The sequence below is a fragment of the Coffea arabica genome, chromosome 7c (genome assembly GCF_036785885.1).
Source record: "Coffea arabica cultivar ET-39 chromosome 7c, Coffea Arabica ET-39 HiFi, whole genome shotgun sequence".
Classification (NCBI taxonomy): Eukaryota; Viridiplantae; Streptophyta; class Magnoliopsida; order Gentianales; family Rubiaceae; genus Coffea; species Coffea arabica.
In genome coordinates, this window is record NC_092322.1 from 38984887 (window position 1) to 38995785 (window position 10899).

A 10899-nucleotide genomic window follows, 5' to 3' on the forward strand; every position below is an offset into this window, starting at 1 on the left:
GCCATAGTGTAAGGATTAGCAAAGTAAGTGTACTAGTAATCTAAGAGCTTCTAGGTTCTTCTTATGCTCAAGTTTGATTGGTGGACAAAAAGCATACTTTGACCATTGGTTTAAATATCTTCTAAGCTAGTAAATCAAAAGAAATACAAAGCAAAAACTCATAGAAAAAAAAAAGAGAGAGAGGGCCAAACCTCTTAGGGAGGAAAAGAAAGAAAACCTTCAACTTATATCTTTCATTTCTTGCTTGAATCTTGCAAACCTACTATTTAAATTCCAAAATTCTCCACAAAGGTGAGTTGCTAAGCTAGTTTAAGGTGTTGTGTGGAGCCATTTGTGAAGAACAAGCTCTAGTTGTCTTGCTTCTTGGAGTTACAAAGGTAAGTTGTCAAGGAATTCTCTTTTGTCCTTAATAATGTGGAATTGGAGGTTTATAAAGGTTGAACATGTTAGTTTGTGGATTATTTCATGACTTATGGTTGAAATGTGCAAATTTTCCTATTTATTGAGGATTTTCTGTTTTAATATATAAATTATTTTTTAGTCATGGACTAATGGTTTGTTATGGTGTAAGATAGAGTTGGTATGTGTTGGAAATGATTGGTTGTGAAAAATTGTTGGTTTGAAACTAAAATTCTAGATTAGGGTTCCAAACAGGCCTATTCTGTCCGGATTTTTTTGGCATGCTAGAAGCTGAATTAGCCTTAAGTTAAAACATGAAAGTTGTAGAGAATGAAGTTTTATAGTTGTCTGTAAATTTTCAGCCCAATCGGAGCTTGGTAGCTTGTGAAAAGTCGGAAATACCCAGACTGGCCTAGGTAGGAGTTCAGCGAACAGGGTTGTCATTTCACTCAATCGGACCGTGACTTTTCGCCCTGATCCTTACCGAATTAGATTTTGGACAAAACATGAAAGTTGTAGCCAATGGTATATACTAGTTGCTTGAAAAATTTCAGCTCGATCCTAGCACTGTAGCTTGTGAAATGACTGAAATACCCTTGACTGTCCATGAACCCTGTTTCGCTCCCAGATTTCTGTTTTCGTGTAGTTTTCTATTTTGACCATGAAAATGCATGATTTGGCTTTGGAGGTCTTCATAATAAATGTAGGTATATATCTTAGCTTTCAAAAGCTCCTGGAATCACCTCGTTTTGACTTCGGTAGCCTGAGTTATTGTCGTTACGCATAAGGCGGTTAACAAGCCCGAATGTGAGATTTGGGTTCTGTAAATGGCAATTTTGACTTAGATACACTACAAACCAGACTGAGTGATCTTCATCAAAGTTTTAGCTCTTTGTCTTAGCTTCGAAACGGTATAAATTTTACCCCAATCCGATAAGTGTAGCCTCATTTGTGTTCGTTACGCAAAATAACGTCAAATCTGTCTTCCTTTTCGGACATTTTCCTAGCTTGAATTTGTACTTGTACTACTTGGAGCCTATTGAACGGCTATTGAAATAAAATTATTTTGTGTATGTGATTGATTTGAGATGAGATGGTGTTACTTGTAGGTTGGAAATGAAGTATTTATGGGGAAATGCTGTCCGAACTTTGAGAATGTATGATTGCTTTGAGTTTGTGATTTAGGGCTTGGACTCGGGCAAGGTAATGATATATGATGGATGGTTTCTGAGCCGTGGAGGTGAGTGACCCTAAACTGTTTCCAAAGTACTTTTGAAATGTTTCTTGCATCATTTACTCCACTGCATATCATGTGTGTGCACATGTGAGTTCATGACACGTTTTGGCTTAAATGAGTTCTTGAGGAGTCTTGTGTTGAACACCAACGTCTCCACTCCTATTTATTGTTCATGACATGATCTGGAGCACCAACGTTGCTCCTCCTTATTGTTTAACGTTAAAGGATCTATTTGAGCGTTGGGTGTTTAAGTGCAATGATTTTACTGACTCATGAGAGCAATAAACGGATATTTGATTACTGAATCATGACATCATTGAAATGCATTATTGGGAAATATATTTGAGTACTGATTTTACTGGTTACTCACTGAGCTTTTAGCTCACCCCAAAACTATTTTATTTCCCTCCACAGGGCTCGTGGCGAAGGAAGGCTTGTAGTACTTATTCACGTGATTGGATGGCATATAACTTGTACAGTTTGGTTTGGAATCATTTTATGTATAGTTGGGAATTGTTTCCGCTTCGCTTATGACATGTAATTATTGGAGAATTTGATGTATATATGAGATTTATATTGTAATTTATTTGAGAACTGTAGTGAACGACTAAGTCCCTGCGAGAGTTGGGCAGGCGGTCCGTCGAACCCTTTGGTTCGCCTTAGGGGGAGGTGGGGCTGTCACACATGGTGAAATCAAATATATATATATGGATGGGCTAAAAAAAATTGTTAGATTTAAACTCATGTATATATCTATTGAATAGCATATGTACAGCTACAATTAGTCTGTTAAGGTGAAATCAAATAGAGATATATTACATGCTATTCATACTGTTCAAGTAAATTCAAATAGATATATACATAGATTTAAAAAAAAAAACTATTCATACACATAGTCAATGAGGGATGAAAAATTTTATTTTATCAAATGTGAGGGACAAAATAATTCATTTTGTGAAATGTAAGGGACTATAGATGGATTATATAAATTTTGATTTAATAATTTTGCCCTTAAAAATTGGTCATATGCAAGGCATGTGATGAATTCCGATAAAAAACTAGTCAAAAATCTAGGTTGAGACCAAATTTAACTAATGTGAATTTGTAAGAGACGTAAAATTATACTTTTAAAAGTGAATGACGAAAAAAGTCATTTTACGAATTGTGAAGGACGTTTTGAACGATTTTCCTTTTAAAAAATTTAAAAGGTTGCTGTAAAAGCAAATGAAAATATACGAAGGACTTATTAACCTAATGACAAGCTAAAAGCAGATGACATAAACAAATTAAAATAGCCCCTTGAAATAACAAAACATTTCAAAAAAGTAATTTAAAAGCACTTTGAGAAGCATGACAACCATATACATATAATTTAGAAAGCAATATCTCAAACAATTTTTTCATCATATATACTACCATATAATGTTAATACTTGCCCCCCATTTTTTCTTGTTTCCAAAAGTCAAATCTAGATGAATAGAAGACTACGTTTTGGTAAGGAAATTAAAAGCATATACTACTTACTCAAAACTAAATTGAATCCATTTAGAAACCAATATGTATTGGTAATGAACCTTTGGATGTTGGGTAGTTTTTGGAATAATTATAATTTTTCAACTTTTTAGGTTAGTGAAAAAAAGTAATAATTAACAAACCTAATTTTTCTTGCAAAGAACTACTGCAAATAATTTTCTTTCTTCTTTTGAGCGCTAGTTCAAACTTAGACCATGTATATTTCTAAATAGCACAATGTGGTAGATTTAGGGCCTCTATAATTGCCATTCTAAATTGCACCTTACGATGTGTATACTAATGCACTGAGGCAACATGTAATAAAATAACACAGTTTGTAATTCATTGAAAGTTATGTTTCGTAGTTAGTTCTATCCATTTATTTTTAAATCAAGCCAATTTAAGCCAACATTTCGGTGTTCAAATTTCAACTCAGCACTAGCTAATCACCAACTTTACGGTGCACTTGCTCCAATAATTGCAAAGAGTCCGGCCTCGTGGATCGATCTAAATCCATAACGAAAAGACACTTGGTCCCATTAATAATGCAAAATTTTTGGTTTGTGGATAAATATATCTTTTTAAAAAAAATTTTCTAACAAAGAAAAGATGGGATTTAAAAAAAGTAAATAGATCAAGGGAATTTGAACCCAAAATAAAAACTTGGAAACTAGAGGTGAAAAACCGAAATATATCATAGGAAAAATACTTATTTTTAGGTTACATGAACCTACTTGAACAATTCAATTAGGTTATTGTGAGGACTTGCACAATTTTGTCCCATGTCGGAAATTTAGAAGGAAGTGGTTGATATATTAGTTCTGAATCACGGGCTACTAAATAATTTTGAATTAATCATTTTGAACCCATAATTTCAATTTAAAAAGTTATTGGGTCAGTGAACACAAGGCGGTACAAATGGTATCATAGCAAATTTCGCATAGTTTCTATGCTGGGTACGTCTGGGATCAGTGGTGTTATATTTCAATTACACGAGGGATTGCAAGAAGCTAAGTGTTGTGTGAGACTAAGTGTCATGTTTAGGAGCCATCTATGAGCAATGGGTGAGTCTGGACCAAGTCTGGACGAGTGGTGTTATGATTTCGGCTACGCAAGGAAGTACAATGAGTTAAGTGATGTATGGGACTAAGTACCACACACCTAGGACCAGCGGTACGGTGACTATCGTCTCAGTCTGGACCAAGTCTGGACCAGTGGTGTTATGATTTCGGCTACGCAAGGGACTACAATGAGTTAAGTGATGTATGGGACTAAGTACCACACACCTAGGACCAGCGGTATGGTGACTATCGTCTCTGCACAAGGCGAGTTTGGAACCAGCGGTGTGTAAGGAAGTACAAAGAGCTACGTGCTATGTCGCGACTAAGTGCCATTCAATTATTTAGTAGCTTGATTGTTAATTATTGTTGAATTTATGTCAATTGTCCTAAATATCCTTAAAAAATTTTGGGATTATATGTGCTTAAAATTGACTCATTAAGGATCAATTTAGCACATAAATCAAACATTAAGAATTTTTCTAATAAAAACCGTGATAACTATCCACGTGTCCACTAACCTACTCACAACTGGGGTTGTAAACTAGTAGAATTAAGTCGAGTTTTGGCCTAATTAAATCGAATCTAGACTGAATTTCACCAACATCGAATTCAAACTCGAACTCAACAGGCCTTTGATGTAAAACTCAAGTTTGAGTTTGATCTCAAATTCGAGTCTAGTCGAGTTTGAATTTGAACCTACTCGAGTTTTAAAAAAATAATTATTTTATTTTTTAAAAAATGAATGCAATAGTCATTGTTCTTAATAAATAATTAAAATATTAGAGATATATATATAATTTCACTATTAAAATAATTGAGTTTGATAGGTCGATTTGGTTTTCGATGTTGACCGAGTTTGAATTGAGATTTGACTGCTCACGCATGGATTTGTTTTGCAACCTTGCATGGGGATGGACACGGGTATCGTCCCATGCACCATTTGATTGACTCAACTCATACCTTGCGGGTCAACCACTTTCTGACCCTCACCTGCCCTCACCTATCGGTGGGCACCCAATTATCGGATAGTTGTTAAGAGAGGGTTGGGTCAATAGGTGCTCACCACGTTCATCATTTTATTTTTTAAAAAAATAATTTATAGTAATTTAATTTTATATTTTACATATTTAAGACTCAACAATGATTTTTTTTTTGAAAAAGATTTCCTATCAAGAAACAAACAGGCAAAGAGAGTACAAGAAAAATTTTAAAAATTAAAAGAATTTAAAATCAATGAAAATTTGATACAAGTAGTGCTTTTTTATAAAAATATATATTCCATTTTAATTAAACTCTTTCTTAAGAAATATACGAACATGACCTTTATAAATGAAATTTTGTAAACAAATTATAACCTCTCATATTTGTTTTGGAGTGCAATACTCAATGAATTTATTTAGTTATATAGATATATGTATATATATATATATATATAGAGCATTCGCGAGTTCTCAATCTTTTGACCTTGGCTCGCTCAGTGTATAAACGAGTATCTAACTCATTTTTTATTCAATCAAATAACATGGATCGGGTATCCTATTTTTAGGATCCGATCAAATCGGATATAGTAGGTATTGTGGTTGACAGGTATTTTTGCCTACCCCTAATCCCACAGAATCACAACCATCCACTTTCCCAAGTAAGCTAAAACGTGCAACCACCAGCCTTTGGATTGGTAGCTACCACTAAACCATTTAAGACTTGGTGGGGTGGGAGGCAAGGGTCCACCTGTTTGTTGGTAAGGGTGGTAATGGGGTGGTGGGGGACCCGTTCCCTCCGCCCCGTTGCCTATTAATTTCCCCCGTCCCTCGCCTTGTCTCATCCCGTTTCCCCCGTCGGGGCGCCTGTGGGGTTAAAAATATTTTATTATATAATTTCATTATAATTAAATTTGAGCAAATAATCAAGTACTAAAATATCAACACATCATCAAATTATTATTAATTATAATTTCACAATTGAAACTCATAAAAATAATTAAACAAAGTTATTTGAATAAAATCTAATATGATAAAACAAATATAATTAAAATAATTAAGTTTTCACTTTGAATTTTGATACAAATACAATTACTAAATTATTATTGTGTTATTTTTTAGAAATGTATTAATAAATTTAGTATAAATAATTAATAAGTTTTATTAATAAACATGTATAATTACTAGTATAATTGATAATATGATTATATATATAATTATGCACACACACACACACACACATATATATATATTTTTCAAACGGGTGGCGGGACAGGGGATGGGACAGGGGAATATACCCCTGCCCCATTTCTAAACAGAGGGAAAAAATCCCCCCTCGTCCCTGCCCCACCCCCCCAATGGCCCCTGTAGGGCGAGTGCCTGTCGGTGCCCATTCCCATTGCCATGCCTATTTGCTGGCCTTTTAAAAAATTTAAATGGATGTGTGGTGCACCTATTTAGTTCGGTGATAGTTTAGTCTCTATTTACCTCCTTAGGCCCAGCTGAATTTCTCTCTTACATTAGGATAATATAAGATACTTTAAATAAAGTCAGGATTCAAAAAAAAAAAAAAAAAAAAGTACGCCAGAACGTGCCCCCTCATAATGTGACTGAAAAAATGGGACAAAAATGAAAAAGCAACCGCTTTCTCACTGCGAAGCGGAGCCAACCGAATTAATTAGTTACACTTCGTTTTCTCTGCTTCTATTCAGCCTATAAGCCTATAACAGCAGCGAAAAAAGGCTACAAGCCCAGCCCTCTCTAGTCCCCATACATATCCCTACCCTCGCCAGAATCCCCACCATCCATTCCCGTCATTTGCCTCCGACCGATCGAGATGCCGCCGAAGAGAAAGGGCCGACAAAACAACACTCACAAACCCACTAAACCAGACACTCCACCACCGACTAACAACGTCGTTTCAGGAGCCATGTCCGACTGCAAGTTACCCGAAGACCTGTTGCTCTGCATTCTCACCCGCCTTCCCGTGAAAACCATCCAGCGATTCAAGTGCGTTTGCAAGCCATGGCTGAAACTCTTGTCCACCCCAAAGTTCGTCAAGATGCACCGAGAGCAGACCACCAAGAACCCCCAAAATCACTCCCTTATCATCCACAGCATTGACGAGGTTTACTACCATAATATGTCCCTGTTGAACATCAATTCCACTGCTGAACAACCCATAAATCTTGTCAACCCTTTTCCTGTAATCTTCAAAGATATGGACTTGGTGGGCTGTGTAAATGGGCTAGTTTGCCTCAGCTGTCCTCCTTTTGCCCAGATGATTGTCCTCTGGAACCCTGCTTTGAATCTCTCGAAAGGCATTAGGCAACCTGAGGGAGTAATCGACGAAAACATAGACAGAATTTCACTCGGGTTATGTTATGATGAAAGGAACGATGACTATAAGATTGTGATGATTACGTGCTTGAAGCCTGATGGATATAGTCCGAAGAATTTCTTGAGGGCTTATGCTGAGGTTTACTCTGCTAACTTGGACTCTTGGAAAAGGGTTCGCCTTAGTTTTCAGTTTTCAATTACTCCAACTAGGAACAATGTTATTGTAAAAGGAAGGCCTTATTGGACTGCAATTATCTATGATCCGGTGAAAATGTTTCGTGAAGTTATGCTGTGGTATGATGTGGAAAACGAGGTTTTTAGGCATGTTCCTGTGCCGGATTATAATATGGATTGCACTAAAGGGGGGAGATTTGTGGAGTGGAAGGGTAGTCTTGCTATACTTGTGTACTCTCCTACTAGAGAGAGGGATGATTTTGTTGATGTTGTGGTTTATGATGAAGGCAAGGGACGTTGGGACACGAAATCTTGCCATGGTCCAATTGGACTGAAAATGGAGAGGCATATGCAATGCTCTAAAGATGGCGTGATTTTGGCAGAGACTCCAGAAGGAACGCTGTTTTTGTATGATCCTGTGACTAATGCGATCAAGGAGTTCCGGATTGCTGAAGCCATGAAAACCTCCTATGAGGCATTTAGCTACACAGAGAGCTTGGTTTCTCTGAAGGGGATGGAGAAGGTGAAGGAACAGGACAAAGATAAGTTCTGTATCAAGATGGAAGATTTGGTTATCAACTAAAAAGCATAGGTGACGGTGGTGTTTCTTGATATTTGCCTCACATGTTCTAGTTAACACAATTTTTCCCCTATTTTTGCGACTATGAAGTTGACTTCTTGAAGAGGATTTGGTAGTATTTGTTCTTCTTGGTGGTTAAATGTGCTTGAAAAAGTATGGCATCACTGTATACTTAGCTGTTGTACTATTTATAATCTGCTCTTTGGTGCTAATTTGTGTAGAATACCATGCAGCATTATGTTTCCGTGATTGTATGCAGCAGAACAATGCTTTGGAAACGAAAATGATAAGAATATTAGACTCGAATGAAAGAGACATGGTGAATTATGGTTTAAAGGTACAGGGGAGAAAACATTAGCTGCATTATTTGCACTTGCATATGAGACGCATAATGACATGGCTATACTTTTCTTTATGAAAATCTGCCCACAATGACTTTTAGAAGCATCTAGTTATGATGCTTGAATTTTCATCAAAGGAATCTGCAGGGGGCATTTCCCCTTTTAGTGAAGATGGACAAATAATTGTCTGGGATGGTATATTACATGGGATTGCCCTTCTTTTTGGTTCAAGGGTAACTGAAACAAAATAGGAAACAGTGTTGCAAGATATCTAGGTAAAACTATTCATTTCTCTTCTGTTGATAATATTGATCATCTACTTCAAACTGTTTGTTCTTACTCCTAAAGCTAGTATTGTTGGTTTACTGGGCAAAGAAGGTTTGGACTCTCTAGGATTCTTGGGGTTCTTCTTTTGTATGGCAGCCATATGCTTGATCTTTGATATTATTACTTATTACATCTCAGATCATTATTAGATATTTGAGAATATTATTAGATAATTTTAATATTGTCTTGATGATTGGAGACTTTCTTATGGCAAGCAAGGGTGGTTTGGTTTCTCTGAGTTGTTCTTGTGGCTTTCAGCCTTATTCTTGATTTTTATTCTTATGTTCTCAAATAAATGAATTATCTACTTCGATTTTTTCGAGCATTAAAATTGGTACAGGTGATTTACTATAGAAATGTTTCTCACATGGCTTGTTCTGCTGCTAAAGCTTAGGGGCTTGAAGCACACATACGTTTTACTGTTATTCTTGTCATGATTTGGTTATTTCCGCTTCCAGATATGCTAAAACTGAAAGTCATGTTCTTTTTCAGGACTGGATATCTCAACGGGATGGAATAAGTGAAAGGAAGCAGGGAAGATTAGCATTAATCATGAAATTCCATATGGATGGTTCTAGTCAAACATGGGGTGCATCGGACACAGTCTCTCTTTTTGTCGTAGTTGTTATAGGTGTTTTCTGATTGCGCTACTACTTTTGGAGTTGTGACCCTGTCACATTTTGTTCAGCTTAGTCAGGGACTATTATGCTGTAGTTGTGCTAATGCTTAACCATGATAAAACCTCGGTAGTTTTATATAAGCAGCTACTTACTACATGCTACATTTTGCTGTAAAGTACCATGGAGTGTTGTATATATTGCTGTGGTTTGGAATGATGGTGCAGTGATGGAAATGGTTTTGTGTGATCAAATCGAAGGTAAAGAGTACTTTGAAAAAGTTCAAGTTGGATGATGAATATTTGTGTAAATATGACTGCAGGTGAAGAGGGTTTACTTCTATGAATGTAATTCAAGTGGATGGTTATCTATCAAGAACTTATTAACTGGTTTGAAATATTAGCAAGCCATTCGTGTTTCTATCATGGTGTATTTTCAGTCTTATATTTTTTGGCCAAGAAAATGTAGGCCTTCTTAAATTTAGTGGTGTCTTGTGCTTATGGGGAAAAACTTATGCATCTTTAAGTAATATTTGGGCTCTCGTCCTAGAGATGCTGCTAGAATTAATGTAAATGCCACCTGCAATTAAGCCATAACTAGAGCTTACAGTCTTGGCATGATATAAAGGGACACGATACAATCTCAAGTGAAAAATCAGGCCATTCAAATGGCAAATCGAAACAAACTAGCAAGATTCTTTCACCAAAATATTTTTGAACGTGAACAAATCAACCAACAAAAGCTCCAGTTTCCTCTTAAACATAAATAATAATGCCTTGAGATGGCAAATTCTTGGTAAGAATCTTGAATGAGTAGAATAGCTTCCAAGGTTTGTTTTCATCCTTCTCCTCTTTGTCAACCAGCATCTCCTAATAATTAATTTTTGAGCCGCCTCATTTGGCAAGTGAATTTTTTGAGTGTTTGTCTAAAACTTTAATGTAGCTTACTATAGAAGTTTTAAAAAAAATTTTGAAGCGTGTAAATTTTTGAATATTTTGAAGTAGTGTATAGTTTAAAAACTTTGAAAAGTTTTTTGAAATTACTGTAGCTAAAGTTTTTAAAAAACTTGTAGCAGACAAACTTGGCAAAAAACTCAAGTGCCAAATATCAGCTTAGTTTGGAGGACTCATGATTTTTTTCCCTTCCAATGTGAGGTGAGCTCGGACAAGCCAAACTTAGCCATAATATTTTTTTTTTCGATGTGAGGTGAGCTCGGACATGCCAAAACTTAGCTCATAAAATCCAATTGATAGGTCCAATTATGATTGAATCATATATTTTCTTTAAAGGATATGCAGGAAATGAGATACATATTCGACCATAACAGGCCAGTA

The 10899-nt window shown here is 35.9% G+C and overlaps 1 protein-coding gene across 1 annotated transcript; it reads left to right on the plus strand.

Moving 5' to 3' along the window:
* The first annotated feature begins 6890 nt into the window (after positions 1-6890).
* Positions 6891-9729, plus strand: LOC113698260 (F-box/kelch-repeat protein At3g06240-like). The gene is made up of 2 exons (XM_027218019.2): positions 6891-8292; positions 9441-9729. The coding sequence occupies exon 1, from the start codon at positions 7024-7026 to the stop codon at positions 8281-8283; it is 1260 nt and encodes a 419-aa protein (XP_027073820.1). The 5' UTR covers positions 6891-7023; the 3' UTR covers positions 8284-8292; positions 9441-9729.
* The last annotated feature ends 1170 nt before the right edge of the window (positions 9730-10899 follow it).